This window comes from Phyllostomus hastatus, unplaced genomic scaffold (genome assembly GCF_019186645.2).
Source record: "Phyllostomus hastatus isolate PE091 unplaced genomic scaffold, TTU_PhHast_1.1 phas_scaffold_182, whole genome shotgun sequence".
NCBI lineage: Eukaryota > Metazoa > Chordata > Mammalia > Chiroptera > Phyllostomidae > Phyllostomus > Phyllostomus hastatus.
Window position 1 is genome coordinate 20726160 of NW_025334013.1, and position 27811 is coordinate 20753970.

General features: G+C 56.4%; 1 protein-coding gene across 3 annotated transcripts; it reads left to right on the forward strand.

Moving 5' to 3' along the window:
- Nucleotides 1-27665, forward strand: KIAA1522 (KIAA1522 ortholog). Of its 3 annotated transcripts, none has more exons than XM_045859055.1 (7): nucleotides 1-573; nucleotides 20941-21111; nucleotides 21193-21248; nucleotides 21530-21653; nucleotides 22232-22348; nucleotides 22448-25006; nucleotides 25642-27665. In XM_045859055.1, the coding sequence occupies exons 1-7, from the start codon at nucleotides 339-341 to the stop codon at nucleotides 25662-25664; spliced, it is 3285 nt and encodes a 1094-aa protein (XP_045715011.1). In that variant the 5' UTR covers nucleotides 1-338; the 3' UTR covers nucleotides 25665-27665. The 3 variants fall into 3 exon arrangements, with proteins under 3 accessions (XP_045715011.1, XP_045715012.1, XP_045715013.1); XM_045859056.1 differs by lacking the exon at nucleotides 1-573 and adding an exon at nucleotides 9615-9812; XM_045859057.1 differs by lacking the exon at nucleotides 1-573 and adding an exon at nucleotides 18947-19064.
- The last annotated feature ends 146 nt before the right edge of the window (nucleotides 27666-27811 follow it).

Here is a 27811-nt window from a genome sequence, read left to right on the forward strand (position 1 = left end):
TCCGCGCGACTCCGGGGACTCTGGGCCGCTGTGTCTCGGCCCCGAACCTCGCCCTCCTCCAGCCCCGCAGCGCCCAGGCCGGGGCGGCGGGGAGGGGCAGCAGGCAGCGCCGCTCCCACTCCGCGGCCGCTCCCTCTCCGGGCTCCGTCCCTCCGGGCGTCCCCCGCGCCCCGCCCGCTGCCGGTCGGCCCCTCCTGCCGCTAGCTCCTAGCTTGCTCGGCCTCCGCCGCCCAAACTTTTCTCGGGGCGCGTCTCCCGCGGTAGCCGGCCGCGCGACCCACGCATGGGCGCCCCGCCGCAGGGGGCCTGACCCCGCCGCCTGGTCCGCCCGCTGCGCCATGGCGGCCCGCGCGCCCCCCGCCGCACCTGCGGCGGATGATCCTGGGGGCCCGGGAGACCCCCCGCGCAAGAAGAAGTCCCGCTCGGGCACGTCCGGCTTCCGCCGCGCCTTCAACTGGCTGCGGGGCAAGCGGCGCAAGAAGAAGGCGGCGGGGGCTGAGAGCGCCGAACCGGCCACCCCCCGGGCCAAGAAGGCGGACGACAAGGCTAGGAGGGCCAAGGGCAAAGGCCGAGGTAAGGCGCCCGGCACCTGGGCTGCGCGCTGGGCGGTGCCCAGGTTTCGGCCAGGGTGGCTCCGCTGGGGGTCCGCGGCTGTTGGAGGCGGGTGAGGCTAGGCGTTGGTGCTGGGGAGGTGGAAGGGCCCCGGGCTCAGCCCAAGCAACCCCATTCTCCCCCGACCCTCAGCTTTTCCTACACTCAGTCTACACTCGACATTAAGGAAGGGGGGCCCCTCGGCTAGATCTGGGATCCCTGGCCTAAGCAGGAAGTGCTGGCAGCCTGGCTCTTGGGACGGTAAAGCAATCCCCATCCCCTAGGCTCATCCAGATTCTGCCCTCTGCTGAGTCAGGGGGTCAGAGATTGAACTTGGCCTGGGGCCAATGGGAGAGGCTAGTGGCCCTGTGGCTTTGGTGGTGGTGTTGAGGGGGTCCCTCTGCGTCTGGCAGGTCATCTGCTTTCAAAAGATGTTTCAGCTGGCTAGGTGGATCTGGGTTGCCAGACCCATATGCTTTAGTTTTTTAAAAGCTAACAGTGTTGCCTAGCAGGGTTGCTCAGTTGGTTAGAGCTTTGTCCCCATACGCCAAGGTTGTGGGTTCGACCTCTGGTCAGGGCACACATAAGAAGCAAACAATGAATGCAAAAATAAGTGGAACAATAAATCAGTGTTTCTCTCTCTTTCTCTCCCTTCCTCCCTCCTCTCTCTCAAATCAATCTATCAATCAATCCATCCATCCAAACAAAGACTTAAAAAAATCTGACAGTGTTAGCTTTTCCCATCTGGTCGCTCTCACCACTCACCTGGGCCAGACCGCAAACATCCACCTCCTGGGGTGGTGAGCTCACCCATGGGAACCATCCACCCCTCCCTTTCACTCCTTCCGCCATCCCTGTTAGAAACATGCCTGTGTTGGACGTGTGCTTACAGATGGGGGAAACTGAGTCCCAAGTCAGTTGAGAGGCTGTATCTGGGCTGGGGTGGGCGCTTAAAATACAATCGCTAATTCCCTGCCTCTGGGCTCCCTCTGGCCTGTGGATAGGCAGCCCAAAGGGGAGGCTGACTTGGCCCATCCCTGCTGGGGTCACTTCTCCTTTGGCCACTTGCTTGGCTGTTCCCTCATTTCTCCCTCTGTTTTTGTGTCTCATTTAGGGGGAGGGCAGGAGTCTCTGCAAGAGGGTGGGGCTCCCTTGGGGCTTGCCATGCTCTGAAGTCTACCTACCTTTGCTTTGCTTCTGCTGCTGCACCGGAGGTGAGGAAATGGCAACGTGTTCGGCCCATCCCATTCTGCCTGTGTTTACCCTCCCCGTGTCCTTCAGCCATCTCCTCTGGAGGAGAATTAAAGGAACACTTCAGGGATCAGGAAGAGGGTGAAAAGTCTCTTGTGTGATGGCGTCCGACCTGATCTTCCTTTTGGATAAGAGCCCTGCTGCCCTGCTGGTGCGCCACAAATGGAAGTCAGCGTGCTGGGGCTGGGATGGCGGGTGAGGTTCTGAGGGAGGATTTGGTGAGAGGTGTTTCCCAGGGCTCTGCAGTCCCAACAGGACCTGGGGTTTGCCCAGGGCTGCCCCGCTGGGATTCCATCTGAAGTGTCCCTGTTTCACTCAGGAGGCTCTGGGTCAGAACTGCAACAGGATGGCTTGCAGTGAGACCGTCAGGATTGGAGACCGGAGGCTAGTGGTGCGCCCCGCAGCAATGGACCAGCCTGGAGGCAGAGGCTGGGAAAGCCCACCCATGGGTCCCTGCTCCAACAGCCTGGGTTAGAGGTCATTGGGTCAGTGGTCAGGCCTCCCCTTGCCTTGTGTGTTGGTATTAGGTAGCACCAGGCTTTCCAGGCAGCAGGTCAGCCCGATGGAGCCCACGTGTAGGAAACACCCACCCTGCCCCGGCCGTTGTTTCCTCAGGGCTGGGGGTGGCCCCGGGTACAACTGGAGCAAGTCCTGCTCCCTTTTGCTCCAGCCTCCTATTATTCGGTCGTTTCCTTGTCACCTGCCTGGCTCTACTTCTTTTCTGTTTATTAAGAGAAATAAATCCGATCTCCCTAATCTCCACTGGCACCTGGTCCGGAAGGGGAAGCCCAAAGAAGGTTTAACTCTTTCTGGGGGAAAATGTTCAAATGAGAATTGGGGGCGATGGGAAGGAGAGGTACACAGAAAGTTTCTGGGAGGTCGGCTTTTGCCGGGAAGGCCGTCGTGTCGCCTACCCCATTCTCTGAACCAAAGACCCAGAGATGCAGGTCCGCCTCATCTAACCTGGGTCCCCACTGTGAGATGGGAAGGTTGAGTCCTTAGACATAGAACTTTGAGCGCCCGTCTTCCGGAATCCCTCTGCTTCCCCCCCGCACCCTGCACTGCCCTGCACAGACTTACAAAGACAAGAGCGGACGCCTGACATTTATTGATTATTCTGACTGTGCCAGGAGCCCCACATCCATGATCTCATTTGAACCCATTTGTAGATGAAGAAATTGAGGCTCAGGGACAGGGAGGGAGTGATTTGCCCAAACCAGTGATTTTCAACCGGTGTGTTGCAAGAATTTTAAAAACATGCAATACCTGACTGTTTAGTCAGGGGCACTGACCTCTTTTCCCTTAGGTTGCAAAATAAAAAAATGACAACAGCCAATACAGCAATAGCTTTCTGGTGTGACTGAATCACAATTATACCTTTTTTTCTTTGTCAGATAAGCAAAAAATATATTTTCTGATGTGCCACAGAATTTTTTTTATTTACTCAGAGAGGAGGGAAAGGAAGGAGAGAGAGAGAAACATCGATGTGTGGTTGCCTCTCACGCGCCCCCTACTGGGGACTGGCCCACAACCCAGACATGTGCCCTGGCTGGGAATGGAACCAGCAACCTTTTGATTCACAGGCCTGTGCTCAATCCACTGAACCACACCAGCCAGGGCTGATGTGCCACAGAATTTTAGTAATTAGTTTATGTGTGCCATGAGATGAAAAAGGTTGAAAAATTTCTCACTGAAACTGGGATTTGAACTTAAATCATCTGCCTCCCAAACTGGTACTGTTTACATAATGCTCCTAAAGACAGGGACTAGTGGGTAAGGCATAAAGGTCTTCCCAACCAACCCATTTTACAGATGGGAAAGGCCCAGAGAGAAGTGATAGAACTTCTCTTGATAGAGTGGGAAGAGTCGGGCAAATGAGAGTTCCAGTTCTGGCCCAGCGGCTTACAGTAGGCCCCATGACACTGGGCAAGCAACTTCTCTGCGGCCTCACCGAGTCCATTCCTATCTCTGGAAAGAGAAGGGACGTTGCCTTGATGGATCTATAACTTTTCTGTCTCTCCAAGATTCTCACAAGAGAGGATGTGAAAATTACACGAAAGTGAAGTCACCGTAGAAATGCAAGGGACTGCTATTAGTGTATTTTTAGGTTTAATTACCTGTGATTTAAGGACCCAGTCTGAAAGGATGGGTTCTGGGGCTGATTGGATAACTCTGCTGTCTTGGTCTGCACCCCTCAGGCCACAAGACACCAAGACACCGGCAGGTTACTAACCCCTCCAAGCCTCAGTTTCCTTATCTGTAAAACAGAGACATTAAATCCTGGCTTTACAGGGCTGTTTCAGGGATCAAATTAGATAACAGACTAAGTGCTTTGGACTGTAGAACATGAGCCAGACAGTAGCAGGTTCTTGGTATGGGCTAAGTTCACCCTGATGTGTGTTTGGAAAACAGCTCACTTGGTTCCACCTCGCATACTGGGGGTGGTGATGGTTATTGAGAACCCACAGGAGGTGGAGTCTTACGTTTGTCCAATGGGAGGGTGCAGGCAGAAGAAAAGGCAAACAAGCAGGGATCCATATTTTCCAGAAATGTCACTTGGTCTCTAGATAAATGTGTGTGGGGAGGAAGTGTTCCTGGGCCAGATGCCAGGCCTGGAGCCCAAGAATCAGGAGAGGCTTTCAGGAGGAGGTGAGCAGGGCATGGAAGAAGGACAGGGAGCTGGCTGATTTGAAGAGAAGTAACACGAAGGTTCTTTGTGCCAGGCCCTGACTAGGCACCTTCGTGAGTGTTTTCCCTGTCCTCAAAACAGCCTGGGAGACAGGCATTGATTACCATTTGTAGGTGAGGAAATAGGCCCAAAGGGGAAAGTAAGTTGGTCAAGATCACTCAGCTTCATTCATCTGAAAAAGGCACGTTCTTCACTATGTAGTGTTCAGCACTGTTCGGGGTAATGTGAATACTGGGGCCACGACAGGCAAGGTCCCCAACTTCATGAAACTGATGTTCACAGCGTGGCAGTGACAGGAGCACTCAGTCTGCTACCAGATGCTACACTCTCCTAACAAATCAATATGAGGTTGCATGTGTTTCTGACTCTGTAGGGGAATAACTGTTGTAGCATCTTAGGACCAGCTTTGGGGAAAAGAGTCTGTAGCCCTCCGAAGGTTTCTCTTGGGGAATGGGCAGTGGCTGGGGGGAGGGCGTGTGGGTGGCTCCTATACCCACAGTGAGAATTCAGGGGCCATCCTGCCAGGACCAGCGGATTTAACCAGAGGAACTCGGGCCACGCACTCAGGGAGAACTGCCCTTGGCGTGGGGTTGTGGAGAGACTCCTGGGTTGCGGTCTGCTCCGCTGTATGACCTGGGCAAGTCCTGCCCCACTCTGGGCCAGCCATGCCCTGTCCTGACAAAGACAGGGTTTTCTGGTCTCTGAGATCCCTTTTAGTTCTAGCATTCTGTGGCTTTGAGAATGGGCTGAAGGAGCAAGCTGGCAGGGGCTGGGGACAGAGGGGTGGGAACTACACCCAGAAGAGCAGAGCCTCCCTTTGGTTGTGGACAAGTCATGGAGACCCAGGGGCCTAGATATCACAGGAAGGTGGGGGAGGAGAGTACAGTCTAATAATGCCCCGTCTCCCTGTGCAGGAAGGGGCCCGCGTGTCACTCAGGGGGGCAGTGACTTCCACAGAGGAGTCTGGATTTATTTCCTGCGGGCCCCTGTGAAGGGATGCGCATTGTCTGCCTTGGGTCCAGACAGGAGAGGCAGCCCCACTAGTGTATTTCACAAATACTTATTCAGTATTTAATATTAGGTATAAGTACCTACTATAAGCCACTGTCTTGGGGGGGATGAGTGAGAGACAAGGTCCCAGTCCTCATGAACCTCACAATCTGAGGGGGCCAGGAACCAAGGTCAGGGAGGCAATGAAGGGTCAAATAATGTGATAAAAGAGGGAGCATGGAGACCCCAGGGGGAGACTGGGGATGGCTTCCCTGAGGAGGTGATGCGGGAACTACAATGAAAGGATGAGGAGAAGCTGGGGTTGAGGGGTTTGCAACACTGGAATCAGGTGGGGCCCCTGCCGGGGATGGGACCAGCTGGCGGTTTGGGCCCTGTGGGGTGCAGAAGTCACCGTACCTCACTGTTCTGATCACCCTGAGGGCAGGAGTTGCAGTGACTGTCTTTTTCTTTCTGCCCAGCACAGGGCCTGGCACTAAGTGGCTTTGGGTGACAGGTGGGTGATCTGATATGGGCCCCCAGTGTTTGAGCATCTCCAGATCCTAGACGCTTAGAACTGATGGCCCGAGATGTCACAGGGAGCCCTCATGGCACATGCTGGTGGAAAGCCGAGGCCGAGAGGTCAGGGTCACAGAGCCAGCCAGCATTAGAGGTTCAAAAGGGGCCCGCACCTGCCAGGCTCGCCTCAGCTTTCCCACTCCTGTGTCAGACTTCATGTGGAAGATCCTGCCCCAGAGAGGCGCCTCCAGCAGGGGTGGGATACGAGGAGCAGGAAGCTGAGGCCAAGAAGGCCGCCATCCCCTCTCTGTCTGGGGCCGGGCGGTGCCAGCTGCCTCTCCCTCCCTGTGGAGGCCCTGAATCTGCATCCATGGCACCCATCCCAGCTTTCTCCCGGAAATCCCCTCGGTGGGGGGCAGGCTGGGTATTATTCTCTTCCTCTCCTGCCCCTGAATCAAGGCTGCCAGCAAGGTTTGCCCAACTGGGTTGGTTAAATCCTGTGGCTAGAAAAATCTACACTGAGCCTCCTCTCACCCACCTACCTGCCCCTTGGAAATCCCCCTCTCCCCAAACCCTAAAAGCTGTCTCAGCTGCTCCTGGCCTGTCGTATGCTGCCAAAGACTAATGAGAGGAGGTGTTGTCTATTATGCGGGCCACGGTGAACGTGATGGGTGGGGAGGGCAGGTATGCACACCTCTCCCTTCCAGCCACAGACCCCATGGCCACCTCCAGCCTTTTGGCTCACTTGGGGGAGGAAGCAGGTGGGGACACATTCCTTGGGCAGGAGGAGAAAATCACTGTCCATCTCCCTATTTATTACATTCCACTGCACTCAATGCTCTTATGTCCACTGTCCTTGGGGCCCGTTCCTTAAAGACTGTCAGCTCCACTCACAAGGTGCCTGGCTCTGTGCTTGGTATGGATGGGAGGTAGCTTGCAAAGAGGTTTAAACCCCAAATCTTCTAGCAAAGTGATTCCCAGGAGGCTGCTGGTGGGGTCTGCTCCAAGCAGGGGCTCCCGTCTGCTTAGGGCACCCTCTCCTCCAGGTCTTTCATGGGGGGAGGTCTTCCCCACCATTCTCCAAGAGGGTCACAGGGCACTCAGGCTGAGTGTTGTGCTGCCAGGAGTGCTGGTGCACACTCCTTCCACACCACCTACTTCCTCCCATGCTCTTGGCTATGGAGCAAGCGCAGCCTTTGTTGTGAAAGAATGTAAGGCTGGGAGAGTACCCTGGACTCTTCTGCTCGTACCTCCTCACCTTCACCAGTACTTAATTGCCATCATCACCACCTCCACCAGTATGCAAGCCCCACCATCTCCACCTCCACCAGTTTCTGTTCAACACATATGGCACACTTATGTGTTCCAGACACTAGACTGAGCCTGGAGTTACTAAGAGAAGTGAGACCATCACTGCCCTTGAGGGACTTGTTTTCTGGTTGAGACAAGTGCTGGGGAGTCCTGAGCTACAATCAGGTTTATATCAGTGGGCAGCTCTAATGCCTGTAGGAGCACAGAGCACTGAGCTGGGGGAGGAGAGCATGCAAGGAAAACTACATGGAGGAGTAGATGGTGGAGCAGGGCCTTGAGGATAATGAGGAACCTTCCAGGCAAAGGTGGAAGAGAAAGATATGTGAAGGCCTGGAGGTGTGTCCTGGTGAGTGGCAAGCAGCTCTGTGTAGCTGGAGTTCTGAGAATGAGAGGGGTGCGGTTGGAGAGGAGGCTGAACTGGTGGGTGTGGGCAGCTCCTGCACGGCCTGCTGTGAAAGCCACGGCACCTGCTCCACAGGCATCCTTCAAGGCTCTTTGAGCATCTGCCCCCACTCAGTTAATGCTCCCCCATACTACCTTTCCCCTTATGGGACTCAGTTTCCCCATCTGTAAGTTAATGGAATTGGGCTAGCAGATCTCTGAGGTCTCTTCCAGCTAAGACATCAGGACCCTCTTCTCTGTGCCCAGTAGGGAGTCCTGTGCACACAGGTTGCTATACAGTGAATGTTCAACGAGTATTTTCTGAATGGGTGAATAAAACACAGCCCCGCAGAGACTGCACCGTTATCAGCCTCAGACTCTTAACAAGACATGAGCATCAAGGGAGGTGGGGAGAACATCTTTGATTTTCTCATTTTGCAGAGAAGGGATAGGGCGTTCTGGAACCTGGTCATAAGAGGTAGCGTGGTGTACTGGCTGGGCTTGCCCAGGTGGCAGAAAGGATGAGCCATTTGGGATTAGAACTGAGGGCTCTGGACTCCCAGCCCAGTGTTCCCTCCGCTGCACCATGCTGTCCCTAGTTGGAGACAGGGCAGAGTGATGGTAAAGGAGAGGCGTTTCCCTGGCTGTGGGGCTCTGGGAAGGTCCCAGGGCACAAGGGTGCTTGTGAGGACACAGAGGGGAGGGGCAGCGTGACAGCCTGGAAGGCTTTCAGAAGAGGTGATAGCTTGGCCTGGGGTTGAAAAAGAAAGACTTGTATAAGGGGAGATAAGGATAGTTTCACATATGTATACCTACTATACTTTCCATTACTTAAACTTACACGCCCACACAAATGTAGATATGGGCACACAGTAAACATACTTGCACAGTCATACCAATACACAGAGGCACCTGCAACCATACAGTTCATGAACATATTTACACTGACATGTACACAGGCAGGCTGTTACCTACTCAAATACATAAACCCCATGATTCCAGCCACCTTGAGAGAGACAGTCACAATTACATAGGCAGAGACACAAAAGTACACATCTAAACATTTGGAAACAGGCTAAATTATATTGATATAGGCAAATAGCCACATACAGATGAATACATAGAGAGGAAACTATATGTTCAGGGTAACAGGTATGTACACAGGTACACAACTACACAGCCATGTTCAAGCACACAGTTACAAATTCCCCATTACTATGCTCTTCTTCAAGGTCATGCAGAGGCATAAACTGGAGGAGTGGTGGCACGGAGAGTGGGCATTGGAGTCAGTCTGGGTTCGAGTCCTAGCTCTGTAGCTTAATGTTGTTTGACTCTGGACTAGTCAGTTGACTTCATGGAACCTCAATTTCCTCATCTGTAAAATGGGAATGATAAAAGTACTTACCTTACATAATTGTTTTGTGGATGAAATGAAGTAATGCATGAAAGCAGTTACACAGTGCCTGGCACATAGTACACACTATTGTAAAAGGGTACTACTATTATTTTGAACAGCATTACTACAGAACTACAGTCAGATCAATACGTTTGTACATACAGACATCTGTGATGTTTGTTGGACCTTTGCAGCAGGAGGGTTCTAGACCCCTCCTTTCTGGAGCTCGGTTCCTAGTTATCTCCATTCCACTGCAGTCCTCAGAATGGCGGCCTCTGGGCTGGGAGAGTCAGCTACCTGCCTGCCTCACCTGGACAGGCCATGCCTTTCCCAGAGCTCTCTGGGCGGGGTGGCTCAGCTGGTCTCCCAGGTCCTGGGGGGCGGAGCCTATGGGGCGGTCCAGGCCCCACCCCTCCGCCTGCCCCGCCCCTGGTCCGGCCATTGGCCACAGAGCCTGGGGGCGTGGCTGAGCTGGGGCTGGGGGCGCCTGCGGTGGCCGCCCGCGCGCGTCTCTCTGCCTGCCTCCCGGGGCTGCGGGCCCGGCGGCCCGGCTGGTTGAGCTGTGCTAGGTTTCCTGTGCTGGCTCCGTGACCACCATGGGCAACTCACACCACAAGAGGAAGGCCCCCAGCGGCCCCCGGGCCCGCAGCTTCTGGCGGTTCGGGCGGTTGGCGAAGCGGCCGGCAGGTAGGGGCCGGGGTGGGGGCGGGGCAGGCAGGGAGGAGGGTCTCTCTGCTGCTGCAGCCGCCAGCGCTGCTGCCCCCTCCCGGGGCTTGGCGGGTGTGAGTGCGGGGGGCCGGGTATTCCCCGCATATAAACCCGATTGTTAACATGCACACAGAAACACATGCACACACGAATCCCCACGGACAGGCACATGTACATGTTCACAATTTAGACACACACACACAACACCCACTCAGATGTATGGACGTGCAGACATAAAATCTCATACACGTTTACACCCACACCATCGCTGTAGGAAGCACAGATCCTGAGACAGACACGTATATCTATGTGTACGATTTACATAGCCACAGAACTACATCACACGCACAGAATCAGACCCACAGTCGTACACACACAGTCATGTAACTACAGTTACCCAACATGTAGGGACACAGATGTACACACAGGTTCAGAACAGCACAACCAGCCAAACTCACACTCAGGATTAAAGACAGACCCTAAGGCACTTGCGTGACATACACACATACACGCTCTTGTTTTCCAGGCTTTAGCCCCCAACAGACTGAAAGTTTGCTGGAGGGAGGGGAGACAAAGGTGAAGGGGAGAAGCAGGAAACCAGGGGCTGGAGGCTCAGGGCCACATCCATCTGGCGTAATCAGGAGTCGGACTGGTTCTTTGGGCTCCCTCCCCACCCCCACTTGCACCACCGCAGCCTTTCGGTCCCCCTGCCCCCACCCGCGGTCCCTGTGGTCACTGCCGCATCTCCCCCCTTTCAGTGCAGCCACCGAGCTGGAACACAGCCTTTCCCAGCGTGCTGCGGGATCCCTCCTCGGGTCACATTCCAGCGTCCAAGTTGGGGGGAGGAGGGAAGAATGGGGAAGGCCTCCCACCCCAGAGCTGGGAGGTGGGATTCCTGGGTTCCCCCACAGGGTGCGGCAGGTCAGGGTATCCCTCAGAGTCCCATGGGGTGCTAGAGGAGGAGCTGTTGAGGGTGCCTAGTTCCCCCACTTGGTGAATCTAGAGATGGGGTAGGGGCAGAACAGTGGATTCACTGTCCCCCCAATCATCCAGGAAGGTAAGGGTTTTCCAACAGAGGTGGGTATCTGGTCTTTGGGAGTGAGAGAATCCCCACTGGGAATGAGAAACCCCCAAGGGTGGGGTGGGGAGACCTGTGGTGGGAAAATCCGCCCATAATTTCCCAGGATGGCCCACATTCTTAGAGGTTCTGAACTGAACCTGATGATCTCATCTGTCCATGCAGGGGGCCATGAAAAGAGCCTGGGCCAGGAATTTGGGGGTCTGGGTTCTCAGTGTGACTGTGGTATGGGCTCTGGTGACCTTGAGCAGATTGCTCTTACTTCTCTGGACCTACCTGGCTCCTGTGGCGGTGTCTAGCCGGGCTTAGCTTAGGTGACTTCTCTGGACCCTTACAGTGTGGCTAGCCATTTCATGGATAAAGAGACTGAGGTCTAGAGAAGATGGACTTGTCCAAGGTCATTTGCTTGCTGTGGTTTAAAGACTAATTATGATAATCAAAATAACAGTAGGAAAAGGGTTAAGTTCTGATAGGCTCCCTGAGGATTCCTCAGCAGGTGGGTTGATGAGAGCCTCCAGGACTTTCCAGTACACTCCCTGTCCCAGCACTACTGAAATCCAGGCTCTGCCCACCTGTCTCTCCTCTTGGGATCTGCATGGAGTGGGTGGGGCGGAGGCTCTTCATCTGCCATTTCATGGCCACTCTAAACTGATAGTTTCCTGAGAACCAACTGTAGGTCCAGACTTGTGACCATTTGTGGTGGGGAGAGAGATTAAGAGGGCTGTGTTTACAGTTTGCTGCCCTCTGGCCCTGAAGGAAGAGGCCAGGGGCTTCTAGCAGCCTACTCTTCCAGTTCCCGCGGTAACTCGGGTCAACCAGGCTTCAAGGTGTTCCTCCAAAACCAACGTGATGTCAAGGCAACAGAGAAGTAAGCGTGGGGGCTGGGGAGTATTCTAGGCCACATATCAGAAAGCTTTTGGGTTGGGGTCAGTTTTCGAAAACTAGGGAGATGGATTTAATTTGGTCTTTGAAGTAACTGCAGGGTTGGAATGAGTGCTGAATTGTGGATTAAATGAGATACATTTCTTTTCTGGGGTATGGTTGTGAGCGAAGGCATGGAGTTGAGACTGAGCGTGGAGGGTGGAGAGAAAAGTAGTTGAGGCCCTTTTCTTGTGCCTGGGAGAAGTTCCATTGTGAGTGCAAACTTCAGTCTGTTTGGTTTCACTTGTGCTGAGGATTCTGAGGCCCCCCTGGCCTAAGCCTCTGCTGTTTCAGGCCCAGGTATGGGACTGGGACGTGAGTATTTATCCATTTGATTAGTCTGTGAGAGGATGAAGGAAGAGAGAGAAGGCAAGGCAAGCAGAGAGGGCTGGAGTCTACAGGCCATAGGGAGCCAGTGAAGGTGTTTGAGTAAGGGAGGAGCCTACGAAAGTCGTGTGTGAGGAAGATGGCTCTGTGTGCGGGCAAGTACAAGGCAGGACAGGTTGGCGGGTGGGGTGGTAAGAGTGGAAGCTAGAGAGAGCAGTCAGAGCTGTTGCAGTAATCCAGGGGAGAGGTGATGAGGTGAGGGTTAGGGACAGGGTGGGGGCTGTGGGAATGGAGAGGAGTGGCAGCGGCAGGGACACTGCAGAGGAGGTGACAGGAGCGCTAGCACCTGAGAGTAATCAGATGTGGGGAGTGAGGGCCAGAGAGGGCTGCTCGGCTAGGGGGTTGCAGCAGAAATAATAACTCGAAGATAAAAACGAGACTATGCTAAGCGTTTACATCAATGTGTTTGTCCTCGAGCTAAAAGCTGTTATTCTCCCCACTTTACAGATGAGGAAGTTTATAAGCTAGAAGCTGTTACTCTTCTCACTTTACGGATGAGGAAGCTGGATCTGAGAGCAGTGAAGTCACTTTTCCCAGGGCCACTCAGCACGGAGGTGGCTGAATCCTGGTTCAGACCCAAGCTGTCAGATTCTAAAGCTGTATCTTCAACGTGTTTAGCGATAGACGGGTTTCCTCTTATGATTGAGGGGCCTGTGAGTCCTCTAGGCCCAGAAAGCCCGAGGCCCTGGGGAGTTTGGACTCTGAGGAACACAAGTGGAGGGAGCGCTGTGAGGGAGGGGAGGGAGTTCAGGACTAAGCGTGGAATCCCCTAGGGCTCAGAGAGGGAGCAGGTGGAAAGTGGGAGGGGTTCCAGGAAGGATAGCTCCCATGGATCAAAGGCCCTTGGACCCTGGGGAAGAGTGAGCGAGGGTGGAGGAGCGAGGCCTCCTCACTGCTGGAAAGACTCTGTAACCTGCTGGGATTTGGGGGCCCAAGACTTTACTCACCTCCTTGGACAGCAGGGTGCTTGGTCCTGGACAGCTGGGGGGATTGTTGGAGGAGTGGAGTTGGGAGCCCGGGGAACTTCCCCCAACTCCCACTGGCCTCCTTGTCCTGTGCATTGTCCTGTCAGGTTTCCGCATGGCCCTCCTCTTGGTAGGGTTTATCATCCCCATCTTGCAGATGAGACTGAGGGAAGGGCTAAGTCTTTGGTGGGATTAGACCACCTGAAGTTCTTTTCATCCCTGCCGCTGGACTGGGGGCATCAGGGGTCTTTGGTAGGTCCCTCAGCTAGGAGATGGCTTGTTCCTCCTGACCCCCACGCCTCCACCCAGCTTCTCCCTGTCTCCTCCCCTTTCCTGCGGGGAGACTTGTGACCAACTGTATGTCTGAACTTGCGTGTAGGAGCCCTGGGATTCCCCCTTGGGTCTGCGGGATCTGAGATAAGCTGAGCTCCCTTGCTGCCCCAGGCTCTGACTCAGAGGGACCACTGCCTTCCTTCTAGGAGCAAAGTCATACACACTGCAGGCTCTTGAGAAAGCATTTTTCCAACCATCCTACCTCACAGCTGAAAAAAGGAGGCCCTGGAAAGTCCAGAGCCTGGCCCAGGATCACGCTGCAGCTGAGGGGCGGTGAGAGTTCAAACCTAGGACTCCTGACTCCCAGGGCAAGGGGGATATCTGGTCTGGGCTCAAATTCCCTTCCCTCCCAAACAGGGGGCAGGGCCGTCAGATGGGGCTAAGGCACTGGGGACCTGGTAGGGAGCTTATGTTAAGTGTCCCTTATCAAACCTTATCTTAATGGTCCTTAAGTCCACTTGAGATTTAAAGAGAGCTCTGGAAGTGGGTGGGAGAGGAAGCCTCTGGTGGTGTGAGAACGTGATTTTTCAGCCAGTCAGAGGGCTCACATCTTGCCTCTGCCATTACCGGCTGTGTGACCTTGGGCAAGTCACTGACCCTTGGGGAGTGCCTCTGTATGATGACAGGGATTTAGTGAGACCATGTGTGTCTCAATGAATTGGCAATCTGTAACTGCGAGTTTATTATCTTTGTGTTGTGAGGCCCTAGCGGGCCCCTTACCTACCCCACACTCAGAGGCATTAACTTTCCCGGGCAGTCTATGAAATGGGTTAGTCCCACTTTACAGATGAGGAGACTGAGGCCCAGAGAGACTGGTTCATTTGTCCAAGGCCTGGAGTCCAGACCTTTGACTCCCAGCCTTTTCCTCCCCTGGCTTCATGGTGGCTGATATTGGCCTCTCTGGCATTTATAGGAGGATAATCGTGCCTTGAAGGAACAAAGGAACGGGCTTTGGAAAGTCAAAATTGCTCCCTTACTGAAAGAGATTATTATATCATTGTTGGGAGCAGACACTGACCCGGAAACTCATTATGACATTTATTAATATTATTGTAGCTAATTCCTCCCTGCATTACTGCCGTTCCCCTAGGCACCTCTGGGATGGGATCCTCTCCTCCCTGTCCGGGGCACTCCCTGCCCCCTAATATTTATCTTAGAACCGGCCTGTCAGCTCTGCCTCCGCTGGGTGGGGCTTCCCACTGAGGGAAGGAAGGAGGGGGATTCCCCTTCTACAGAGGTGGGGTGCAGAGCCTCCCTTCTTTGGGCAAGGACCCAGGCTGCGGCCCCCCACCCCTTAACTCCTTCAGACTTAGGACTGCTACGGTCTTTGGAGTGAGACCCTGGCTTGACCGTGGGCTGGGCCACTTCCTGGTTGGGTGACCTTGAGCAAGTCACTTTCTCTGGTGTCTCCTCTTGTTCCTTTGTAAAAAGGGAGTGTCACAGGCACCCTTCAGGTTTCTTGTTAGGTGTGTATAAGACTAGAAGAGAAAGTGTTTTGAGAAGTGTGAAAGTGTCTCCACCTGAAAGTGTTTGTTGCATTCAATTCTCTTCGTCTGGCCTCTGAAAGAATGAACCCATATCCTCTGAGTCCTGTCCCTGTGGGTCAGCCCCAGCCCCCTCGGGCTTTGGTTTTTGCACTGGTCCAACCAGGGGTTGAGACCTACAGCTTCCGGACACCCTGAGTCCTGGCTCCTGGGCTGCCCAGCGGCACACTCAGAACGTGGAGGGGGGTGTGGAGGGGGGACAAGGTCAGGCCTGGAGGGTTCCAGTTCCTGAGAGAGGCCACCTGGGCAGTTGTGCCCGCCCCCCTCATTCCTGTCCTCTGAGTCAGGCCTGCCTGGCTGTGGGTGCGCCGCCACCACCCCCACCCCCGCCCCTTGCTCTGGAATAGGGCAGGTTGAGGCCTCACCCATGGAGGATGTTGCCAAGACACTGCAGACGCATGCGCATGGCCTTGGGGGCTGGGGCTTCCCCCCCCCCCCCATTTTACCCTGTCTCCAGGCTCAGGAAAGCCCCAGAGTGGTAGGTACGTGCACCTACCTTCACGTGCACACCGCCACCTGGCAGGGCCCTGTGTGAGTCTACAGTCCAGCTCATGCGTGAAGGGGATGTGGACTGGGGGGCTTAGCTGTGCTTTGTGGATGTGGTCCTGAGAGCAGTCACCTGTGGGATTGGGCACAGTGGACTTTTTGGAGGTGTGTGCCTACCTCTGCTGGTGGACCAGACCTAGGCTCGTGAACTTGCATGTGTGCTTCCTGGTGTGCCTTGTGTGTGTGTGTGTGGGGGGGGGGGCGTGTCCAGAAGTAAGGTGTCTTCTCAGATCCAGAAGCCTGTTCCTTCAAGCAGGTAGAGGAGAAGGGAAGGCTTAGGCTGCACCTCTGGACTCCTGGAGCAGAAGATCCTGGAACTCAGACTCTTAAGTGTGCCCTTGGCAAGGGTCCTTCCGTTCTCTAGGCCTGGATATCTTCCTTTCTTTCTTTTTCTTCAGTTAGGGCCTGGATTACTTTGTGTGGTACCTGCCCTCCATCTGAGATTTGGGTTGCTGAGCCCCTCCCTCAGCAAGCCACAGATGTGTAGACCTGTATCTGGGGTGTCTCCGAGAGGCCTCAGGCTCTGGCTAAGCTGCGGGTGGGAGAAGGCAGGGGTGTTGCTGGGGCAACCAGGCGTTATCAAGAGTGAGAGCCTTGGATCTGGCTGGGAATTTGCAGCTGTGGCCCTGACTCTCAGCTGTGTGCTGGAGACCTTGAGGAACTGATGCGTTCCTATTCCTGACTTAGTAGGAGCTCAGCCCTTTGTTTGCCTGGTTAGGGGGAAGCCGAGGATAACAGTACCCTGCACGGTTCAAGGCTCCAGTTTTGGGGCCGGTCAGAGCTTGGGAAGTCACCTAGCTCTCTGAGCCTCACAGGCCAATGAGCAGTTACCCGGAGAGTGTCTTTGAGTGCCTGCCTCGAAGGGCTGTTGCTGTAAGATCCATGAGGGCAGAGGCTGTTTGCCTTCCACCAGCCCCTGGCGCGGTGCCTGGCACGAATTAATCACCCGGCAAGTGTTAGTCTACTGCTCTTTTCTGCTTGAGTGGGACTCATAAGAGGGGTGGATGGGCCTGGCCTAAGAGCGAGGGAAGAGGAAAAAGTACGTGGTCAAGAAAATGTGAATTGCCTTGACTGGTGTGGCTCCGTTGGTTGGTGCCAGTTCGATTCCTGGTCAGGGCGAATGCCTGGGTTGTGGATTTGGTCCCTGGTCAGGGCACGTACAAGAGGCGACTAATTTATCGATGTTTCTCTCTCACATCAGTGTTTCTCTTCCTTTTGTTCTCCCTCCCTTCCCATCTCTCTTTAGTAAATAAAATCTTAGAGAGAGAAAGAGAGAGAGAAATAGAAGAAACCTCAAATTTATGGGGATGGGATCCCTCAGCCCTTTTGCGGCGGGGAGGTCAGGTCTGTAGCTGACACGGTGGACGGAGGATGGCTTTCGGAGTCGAGTTGTTCTGAGTGCAGAAGCTGCCCCTCCGCCATTTACCAGCTTGATAATGCTTGCGCTCTCTGGCCTCCATTTCCTCATCTGTAAAATGGGGATTAACATGCCAATTTCTTAGAATTGTTTAGATTTCAGTGATTTGTGGATGTACACTATCCAGCTCCACAGAAGTTTGTTTTCCAGGGAGCAGGGGCTCCGCCATCTGCTTGACTGGTCTCTGGAGGGGGCGGCAAAGGGGGAAAGGGCCTGCAGAGGGGTCTTGAAGCGTGAGAGCCATTGGGAAGTCTTAGATCCCTAGGGACTTGGAGAGAAGGGTGCTGAGACGGATGTCCGCAGGCCGGTTCGGCGGGGCAGTGGTGGCACTTTATAGTTCACAGGCTTTCTCTTCCACAGTCTTCGTTACACCTTTCGGAACTGCTAGGGGGATCTCTTTTCCACACGGTCATTACTTAGGCAAACCTTTGTTTTTACTGACCAACCTCCTGGGGGAAATTCAGGCTCTGCCAAGACCTGTGGGGCCCTACCAGATCTGGCTCCTGCCCTCGCCCCCTACCTCCCACCATTCTCTCCCTGGCTCACCGTGTTCCAGCCCCACTGGCCTGTGTTCTGGAAAACCTACCACTCCCGCCTTAAGGCCTTCACACTTGCCGATGCCCCCATCTAGGAGGCTCCGTGCTTCTGCTGGCTGACTCCTCATTCTTCAGGTCTCGGTTCCGGCGTTCTTTCCTTGGGGAGGCTTTCCTTGATGTCCCCTGAAGGCACCCTCTTCCCGTCACAGCTCTGGAGTCTTCCTATCTAAAACGTTGTTTATCTCATTCATGTATTCATCAGATATTTACTGAGCTCACAGTATTCCTGGGCGCTGATGTAGTCACTAGGGATATTTACGGGTGAACAGGAGAAAGTTTTCCATTAGATACAGCCCCTAGGACCAGCTTAAGAAGTATTTGCTGATCGAATGAATGGATATAATAGTCTCGTAAAGAGGGGTTACTGGCTCTGTTTCTATATGAAAGCATGACCTGTGTGTGGTGGAGCTGGATGTGAACCTGGACCCGAGCTCCCCTCCTGCCCTCACCTGGGAGCTGTTTCTTGGCTCATTCTCTTCTCCCTGCCTGGTGATCCAGCAGAGCCCCTGGGTCACAGTCAGGCCAGTGGGGAGAATCCTGGCCTGGAGGAGCAGGAGGTCTGCACTGACAGCCTGTCTCTGCTCTGTGACCGCAGGGAGCTCACAGTGCTTCTCTGGGCTGCTGCTGTCACATTACCTCAGTGGGGAGGACATCCTTTGGAAAGTGTGGGGCTGAACATACACACGGGGGTTACCACTCTGGGCAGCTCCCTGGCTTCCCACTGCTGTGTCCTGGGCTGGCGCCACCTCTGCCTTTCCAGGGGCCTTTCTGTTGATGGTTTGGCCATCGGCTCAGGGGCCATCCCCACAGGTGTTCTGGCTGCTCCACGTTCAGAACTCCCTCTCCAGGGAGTTACCCTCACCAGCCAGGAGGGCCTGGGGTGGGCACCATGCCAAGCCTAGTCCAGTGGCTCTTCCACCTACCATCTGGCAGCTGGGAGCCCTGCCTTAGCTTTGGCTCCTGACCCTTTAGAAAAGGACTTGGCCTTTTCGAGGTCTGGCCTTGGAATTCAGTATCTTCAGCCCTCCCAGTCATAGTGTCCATCAGAGCCAATCACCCACAGGCCCTGGCCACCACTTTCTCTGAGCCAGAGAGGGTTCCTGCCCCTGCACTTCACTTGAGGGGCGGGGTCGGTAGAGGGGCGGGGTCGGTAGAGGGGCGGGGCCAGTGGCCAAGGTGGGAGGAGGACCTGGGGAGCAGCCCTTCCCCCCTCCCTGCCCGGGTCTGCGCAGCGCAGCGCAGCGCAGCGCAGCGCAGCTGGGCTGGCGGCCGGCTGGTGGACCGCATCCAACTGCATCCCTTAGTGCCGGGTTGTGGGGAAGGCGTCGCCTCTCCTGGCATTCTGGAGAGGTCGGGATAGTGACGGTCCGAGTAGCGCCCGCCGTCATGGTGGTATTTCTGGGCCGCCACCTTCCCGCGCTCCTCGGGCTCTTTAAGAAGAAGGGTGAGTTGATGGGGCTGGGTTGGGGGAGAATAGGGATCCCCGACACCTCCATTTGCCGACCCTGATGTAGAATTGGGTGATAAAGGCTGGAGAAGGGTAATGGATGGGGGATGGGGTCCAGTAACCAGGCCATGCTCCCCTGTTCGCTGCCACGCCTTTGTCCAGCTGCTGTGCCGCTCCCTTTGTCTGGCCCAGCTTGTGTTTGGGAGGATGGATCCAGGTGTCACTGACCTTGAAGCCTGCAGCCCTGGGGCGAGGCTGCCTCCAAGGAGTACCCACACTTGACTGGGTACTTCCCAACCTCCGTTTGGAGAGAAAGGGCACCCCCTCCCGGGGCAGTGTGTCTGGGAGGAAGAAATAATGGGGAGCAGAGTCGAGGGGAAAGCAGTTCCGCTGGAAGTTGGGGAGCATGATCAGTGGAGGTCTGTTTAGAGGCCCCCCGGGGTGCAGGTTTGGAGGGCGGGTCGGATGGCCACTTCTCCCAGGAACTGGGCTCTCAGGCCTGGATTAAGGCACGGACGCCAGAGGGTCCCCAGTTTGCGTGTGACCCAGGAATTCCCTCTGGGAACTTGGAATTTAGTCCTGTGGTGGAGTTTGACTCCAATTTGTTGGGTGACCTTAGGCAATTCCTTTCCTCCTTGAGCCTTTTCCCCGATCTTTAAAATAGAGGTTGGGATTAGGCAAAAGGACCACGGAGAGACCTCCTAGCTCTGACTTTGTGGGACCCCTGCGGATTCCCTGGGCTGGGGAAGGAGGGGAGGGCCACGGAAGACCCTGGCCTGTGGGCGTGTCCCTTTAAAGGGCTTGTTTTGTTCTTGCTCCTCTACAAGGCACTGCCAAGGTCACATGACCCTCCCAGCTATTTTGCTTGTGTTGTGGGTTCCATTTAAAGGGGGGCTGGGGCTGCAAAGTGCTGACACAGTCCCCCATTCCCAGGATTAGATGACCAACTTCCCAATGGGCGGGGCCTGTAACAGGAGCATTTGTAATGGATCCCTGGCTCCTCTGTGTGTGTGTGTGGGGGGGGGGGGGAGGTGGCTGCAGGACAGGGGAACACCTGGGACTGTTCTCCCAAGAGAGTCTGGAGCTTCCTTTCTGGGGGGTGTAGGGGCCTGTGTCCCTTTTCTCCCCCACCTTGCTTATTCTTCTACTAAAGGATAGCCACATGGGTGAGTAGGGGGCCCAAGAGGCCATATCCCTGCTTTGTCCCTCCTCCCCACTATTGCTTGGTAGTCTGGTTCTGACCCCTGCTAGCCCCCACCTCTTCCTAGTGTCCCATGGTCTCTTCTGTCTGGACTCTGGCCAAGGTGCCTATGAGAAAAGGGTGGGTGTTGTTTTGTTTCGTTTTTTTTCCTGTAAAGTGGAGCTTGGGGTCTAGAGATCAGAGAAAGTGTTTGCTGGGGGCTGTATGGGTACGTGGTATCTTGCATGGGGCCCTGAGTGATGTGTGGGTACACAGTTGTGTGTGTGTGTGCTTGGTATTGTTTGTGTATGTATGGAACGGGAACCATGGGTGTTGTGTGTATGCGTGGGAGCTGCGTGCGTTCTGTTGAGGCCCCTCATGTGCAGTGTGTACACACAGATGTGTTTATACTTGGGTGCTTTGTCTGTGTACATAATGAGGCCCGTGAGTGTTGTGTGCATATGTGGTGGGTTTGTGGGCCCGCGGTGTGGTGTCCTGTATGGGGCCTTTTGTGTGGTGTGGGTACTCAGATCTGTGTGTGCTTGGGGATGTAGTTCGTGTATGTCCCTGGGGCTGTGTGTACAGGTTGGCCGAGTGGGCATTGCATGTATGTGCAGGGGCCGTGCGCGGCCTGGAGGCTGCGAGTGCCCTTGTCCTTCGGGCCTCACTTCTCGTCCTCTCGCGTCCCTCTAGGCTCAGCCAAGGCTGAGAGTGACAAGCGTCTGAGTGTGGGGCCCGGCCAGGGGCCCGGGTCTGCGGCGGACGAGCACCAGGACAATGTCTTCTTCCCCAGTGGGCGGCTGCCTCACCTGGAAGAGCTGCACACGCAGGCCCAGGAGGGGCTCCGTTCCCTGCAGCAGCAAGGTAGCCTTCCCGTGCCGTGCAGCGCTCCTCTAGCTCCCGAGGTGAGAGGCCCAGCCCAACACACCTTTCTGTGTCTTCCAGAGAAACAGAAACTCAACAAGGGTGGCTGGGACCGTGGAGATACCCAGAGCCTCCAGGTGAGCACCGCCGCCCCCCCCCCCCCCCCCGCCCCCGCCACTCATTCTGACTCTCCTTTTCCCTCCTTCTTGGTTTCTGGCAAGTGTGTCTCTCTGGACCCTTTTGGATCTGTCTCCTTCCTGTACCGTGAAGTGTCTGCTCAGTGCAGGGTGGTGCTGGGGGCAATCTGAGCCCGACAGTCCAACGGGGATCCCTGTAGAGGCAACAGGAAGCCCCATCCAGGCCTCTGGGGGTGGTCCCGGTCTGAGGCCAGGGCCTGATCTCCTTTTCCCCTCAATAGTCCTCCAGGACAGGGCCGGATGAAGACAGCATCTCCTTCTGCAGCCAGACCACGTCCTACATGGCTGAGAGCTCCACGGCAGAGGACGCGCTCTCCATCCGCTCCGAGATGATCCAGCGCAAAGGTGTCTGCCCACCTGCCGGGATTCTTGAGCGGGGTGGAGGGCTGGTGGGCAGGCACCATCTGGGTCCCAGCACCTGTAGCTTGCGTCCCGCTTTCCTCCTCATCTAGCGTTTCTCCAGACTCTGATTCAGTGAATTTAGGAAACAGAGTACCTGTGTGTTCCTGGACGGCCAGGATTCCTGTTAACTGCAGAGCAGGGCGGGCAGTTAAAGGTTAGGTTTGAGCCTGATACTCCTACTTACTAGCTGTGTAACCTTGGGCCAACTTTTAACCTCTCTGAGCTTCTGTTTGATGTTCTACAAAAATGAAGACAAGAGCACTTATGTTATTGGAACGAATACCAAGTGGTTAGCATGCTAACACATAATGGGTGTTCGCTAAATGGAAATTATCATTATCGACCTAGTAAATGGGAAAGCCTTCCAGAAGTCTTATAGGAAAGGAGCGCCTGGCTTTGTCTAGCCTAGCTTTGCCCACGCCTGCTTGCCTATGAAAACCTTTTTTTGGGGAGTTATTGATATTCTCCAGAATGTCCCGAGGCCTGCTCTCATAGTGTCTCCCCCCTGTGCTGGCCCCCAGGCTCCACCTTTCGACCCCACGACTCATTCGCCAAATCGTCAGGGAAGTCAGGGCGGCGGCGGCGGGAACGGCGGAGCACGGTGCTGGGCCTGCCGCAGCACGTGCAGAAGGAACTCGGTGAGCCCTGGGCTGAGAGGGGCAGCGGTGGTGGGCGGGGAGCCCTGGGCCCCCCCCCCCCCCATCTGCTGACTCCCGAGTCCGTCCTGTCCATTCCAGGCTTGCGGAGTGAGCGCGAAGCACCACGCACTCCTCGGCCGCCTGGTCCGCGGGACTCTGTACGGATCCCCACCGTGGATGGCCGCCCGGCAGGTCTGGCCTCAGGAGCAGGGGTCCGGGTGTCCCTGCCGGCGCTGGAGGCAGAGGCGGAGGCTGGGTCCAAGGCGGAAGCCATGCTGCAGCGCCACATCGACCGCGTCTATCGGGATGACGCCTTTGTTGGCCGGTCCACGGGGGCGCAGCCCCCACCAATAACCCGGCCGATGTCCCTAGCAGTGCCGGGGTTGACAGGAGGGGCAGGGCCTCCTGAGCCTCTGAGCCCGGCCATGTCCATCTCACCCCAGGCCACCTACTTGTCAAAACTGATCCCACACGCTGTCCTGCCACCCACAGTGGACGTGGTGGCCCTGGGCCGCTGCAGCCTGCGCACACTGAGCCGCTGCAGCCTGCTCTCGGCCAGCCCGGCCTCCGTCCGCTCGCTGAGCCGCTTCTCCTCGGCCTCCAGCCCGCAGCCCCGCAGCCGCCACCCGTCCTCCTCCAGTGACACCTGGAGCCACTCGCAGTCCTCCGACACCATCGTGTCCGACGGCTCTACCCTGTCCTCTAAGGGTGGCTCTGAGGGCCAGCCAGAGGGCTCTGTAGCTAGCAGTAGTGTGGCACCACCGCCCCAGGGGGGCAGCGGGAGGGGCTCTCCCAGTGGGGGCAGCACTGCTGAGGCCTCGGACACTGCCAGTATTCGGAGCAGCGGGCAGTTGTCCAGCCGGAGCGTGTCCCTACGTAAGCTGAAGCGGCCCCCGCCACCTCCCCGCCGGACCTACTCACTCCGACAGCGGGGCTCAGCGGCCCCTGATGGGCCCTTGGGGTTGCCTCCGAAGCCAGAGCGGAAGCAGCAGCCACAGCTGCCTCGTCCGCCCACCACCGGTGGGTCTGAAGGGACAGGGGCAGCCCCTTGTTCGTCCAGTGCAGCAGGCAGCTGGGTGCCTGGCTTGTCTCCAGGTGGCTCCCGGCACCTCCCACGCTCTCCAGAACGGACACTCTCACCCTCCAGTGGGTACTCGAGCCAAAGTGGCACCCCCACCCTCCCTCCCAAGGGTCTAGCAGGAGCACCCTCTTCCCCAGGCAAGGTCCAACCCCCTAAACCAGAGCGTGTCACCTCCCTCCGGTCTCCCGGGGCCTCTGTCTCCTCCTCCCTGACCTCGCTGTGTTCCTCCTTCTCTGACCCAGCCCCCTCAGACCGTTCTGGTCCGCAGATGTCGACCACCCTTGGCGACAGGTTTGTCATACCTCCTCATCCCAAGGTGCTGGCCCCCTTCTCCCCACCTCCTTCCAGGCCCAAGAGTTCTAACCAAGCTGCCCCGGCTCTGGCTGCCCCCGCGCTGGCCCCTGGGCCCATTGCTACCGTGGATGCCAGCCCCGAGTCCCATCCCAGCCAGAAGACATCCCTGGCCCCACCGCAGGAGTCTCCTGCTGCCTCCAAAGACCGGTCACCCCCACCTTCCCCACCCCCATCTTATCACCCGCCCCCACCACCCAATAAGAAGGTGGAGGTGGTTGAGGAGGCCCCATCTGCCCCAGAGACTGCTGAGGAGCCCCTCCAAGATCCCAGCTGGCCCCCACCCCCACCTCCCGTGCCCGAGGAGCAGGACCTGTCCATGGCTGACTTCCCCCCACCAGAGGAGGCCTTTTTCTCTGTGGCTGGCCCCGAGCCTGCAGGCCTTTTAGACCCTCCAGCTCCTCTCAGCTCCCTGGCTGCGGCGCCTGCAGCCACCACCTCTTCTCAGAGCCAGCCCCGTGGCACCCCAGACCCGCCAGCTCCACCAGCCCTCCCGGACAGTCCTGTCACCGGGCGTGTAGCCCAGCTTCCTCAGAAGGAACCAGTGGGCTGCAGCAAGGGCAATGGGGCTCCCAGAGAGGAGGCTGGTTCCCCCCTGGTCACGCCCTCCCTCCTGCAGATGGTTCGACTGCGTTCTGTGGGTGCTCCCGCAGCGGCTCCAACTCCAGCGTCAGGGCCATCGGCCCCCCAGAAGCCGCTGCGAAGGGCCCTGTCGGGGCGGGCCAGTCCCGCACCTGCCTTCTCCCCAGGGCTGCACGCTGCCATCCAACTCAAGGCCTCCGGTCTGGCTGCCAAAGAGGATCCTGGGAGTGCCCAGCCCAATGGGCCACCTGAGGGAGAGCCACGGTCTCCCCAGTCCCCCGCCTCCATGGCCAGCTTCATCTTCTCCAAGGGCACTAAGAAGCTGCAGTTGGAGCGGCCTGTGTCCCCTGAGAACCAGGCTGACCTCCAGCGGAACCTGGTGGCTGAACTTCGGAGCATCTCAGAGCAGCGACCGCCGCAGACCCCAAAGAAGTCACCGAAGGCTCCCCCACCTGTGGCCCGCAAACCCTCTGCGGGGGTGCCCCCACCCACCTCGCCCAGCTCTCCTCGGGCTGAGCCCCTCACTGCTCCTCCGACCAATGGGCTCCCTCATGCTGAGGGCAGGACTAAGGGGGAGCCAGCGGAGAATGGAGGTGTCGTGCGGCTGGTGGGCGCAGAAGAGAGGCTGGATCGGCCTGGCTCAGGTACAGTGGGCAGCGGCAGTGTGTGGGCCCCGTTGCTGGTGATGGGGCTGGGCATCGGAGTCTTGCCTTAGGGGTTGCTCTTGGCCCTTCTGTTCTGGTCTCAGGATGTCTGGGGAGGGCGGACTGGCACCCTTGAGCTACTGGGAAGAAGCATGGCGTGTGGGGCTTGTTTTTTGGGGTGGTTTTTATTTTCCACACACATTGTGTGTTTTTATTATTCAATTACAGTTGCCCCAAGTTTTCCTCTGTTGCTCTGCTGTGCCCGGCCCCCCACCCCCAGTCTCCACCCCGTTGTTCATTACCACGGGTCCCGTGGGCCCTCTGTACATGTTCCTGGACTAGACCCTTCCCCTTCATTCCCTGGTTATCCCACTTGTGTGGGACTTTGTTGTCAGAAGTAGAGGTTGAATTCCAGCTTCGCCATTTTGTCTAACCATCCTAGCCTCAAGCGCCTCACTGCCGGGTGGGGACATTGGTGCCTACATCACAGTGTCAGAGATAATGTTTGTGAATTGTCTCATGTGCCACTAGCCCGGTCAGTGAGCTGAGGGGGTAAGAGTGTGCCTTGGGCTTCTAGTGTCCAGAACCAACTGGGGAGGCCCTTTGCTGAGTGTTCCTTTTTTTTCCCCCCACAGACCCACAGAAAGAGCTGGTCTAACCACCAGGCAACTCACTGGCACTGCTGACCCCTCCCAGGAATACAATCTCAGGGACCTGAGCAGTTCCAAGGATGAGAGGATGTGGCAGAGACCTAACCTAGTAGAGAGGATGCCTGCAGCCTTAACCTCCACGGCCTTCAATATTTATGCAAGTCTGGTCTTGACCTTGTCCTCCAACTCATCCAGCTCTCATGCCTTTTCCCCAATGGAGTCACCTCCGGCGGCTGCCACTTGAGTCTTGGCCTTAGCCTCATCTTGAAGGAGGTAGCTGGTGGGAGTGGGCGGCTGCGCCCCCTGCTGGCCCCGAGGTCAGAGTTGGGAGAACACCTCCCTTGGGTTCCACTTTTTTTTAATGTCCAAATCATGCACACACCCTGTAGTCTGGAATCAAAGCACTTTCAAAAGGAGACTGCATGTCCACCTTCCAGGGCCCATGAAGCCACATTCCAAGGGCCTGTTTACATGGCGGCAGCGTCAATCCCCGGCAGCCAGCCCACGGCTGGGACCATCCCTTCCCTCTCATCCAGTTTGCTCCTCAGTTCTCGGAGGTGGGCAAGTCGTTGCATTCCCACAGGCTGGAGGCGAGGCTGTGGAACTCCAAAGCACAAAGGGTGCAGCAAGGGTTAGCCTTCCTGTGCCTCAACTTACCACCAACCACCCTCCTGCCTTCCGGTTACGCTAGGTGCTTCACGCAGGGGACAGCAGTGGGAGGCTGCTCGGCCCGTGGCGGGGCGGGGAAGAGAGGGGAGGAGGTCACAGGCTCTGTCCTTAGAGGGCAGAACAGTATGGGAAGCCATCTTGGGGGTCACTTGGCAGTTGTCCTTTGTTTCATCTGATCAGGTTGGGGGTGGGCAGGCAGAGCTCTTGAGGGACAAAGCTGTGTCCCTTTCAGCTGGACAGAAGCACTGAGGAGGTGGGTGGCGGGGACCCTACCACAGGGAGGGCCTATCTGGGCGGCAGGCCCAGCGCTGGCCCCACAGGTTTCCTCCTCTGACCTTTCTTCCCTTGCCTCTGTTCACGGCCTTTGTGCAGCTGCCTTTCAGCACAGGTGACTCCACTGGGGGGAGCTGGCACTGGGTGACAAGCGTGAGAAATGGAAGGTACACCCTGTTCCGGGCTCTTCCATAGTCGTGGGGGGACGGGCACTCCATGCTCCAAGGGAGCAGGATTGGTGGTTGCCCCCCCTCCTGACCCCAAGAAATCAGTCTCTGCTACTGATGTGCCCTCCAGGAATTTTAGTGACTGTGTCCAGCCTGGGCCACCTGTCTAGGTAAGCTGGCTTCCCTTCCGGCTCCTGTGGCTGCACAGTGACTCAGGCTTGAGCCTGGCACGGAACCTTCCCATTAGCTGTTTCTCTTCCACCAAGGAGATTGGCCTCTTCCCAGAATGAGGGCTGGGACCGCGGGATGTGGTGCGAGAGCCGAGGCTACCCTGGCCCTCTCACTACTTCCCGGAGCCGTAAGCCAGTGTTCTTCCCTTGCCCTTTGGTAATGGGGAGCTGCTGCTGGGGACATGCTGTGCCTGCCCCGCGAGTGGGGGAAAGAAGATGGTCAGTAAGCACCGCTCTGCTCAGAGCTCCTGATCCAAGCCCCTGGGAACCAGGACCGGGCCAGTGCCTCCGTGGAACCGGGCCCTGGCAGCAGCCTTGGAGCTGCTGGGGGTGGGAGGGAGCCCGAAGTCCCTCTTGCCTTCCCTTCTCTAAATGTTACTCAAGCTCCTTTTCCTCAGTTAGAATCTTTTATTTCCCCACTGGGTGGGACAGAGGACAAAGGGAGGATCTGGAAGCATCCCTTCTTTGTCCTCTGGGGCAAATGAGCTTGATCTAGTGCAAATGGAGAGACCAAAAGCCTCTGATTTTTAATTTCCACAAAAATGTTAGAGAGAGAAGTATATATATATTTCTTTAAATTTTTGAGTCTTTGATAATGACTATATAAACAAGCCATTCACTCTGCCCTGAAGCTGTGTGTTTCAAGTGTTAATTAAATGATTAAAACTTGGCTGTGGCTGCTGCTTAATGGGAGAGGGCAGAGTGGTGTGCGGGGCCCAGGTTTGGAAGGGAACAGGGTCTCGCTGCAAGCACCGCGCCCCCAGAGTGGGCCTCTGCTGCTCGGCGCTGCCGGAGGGCAGGTCAGGTACCCATCGT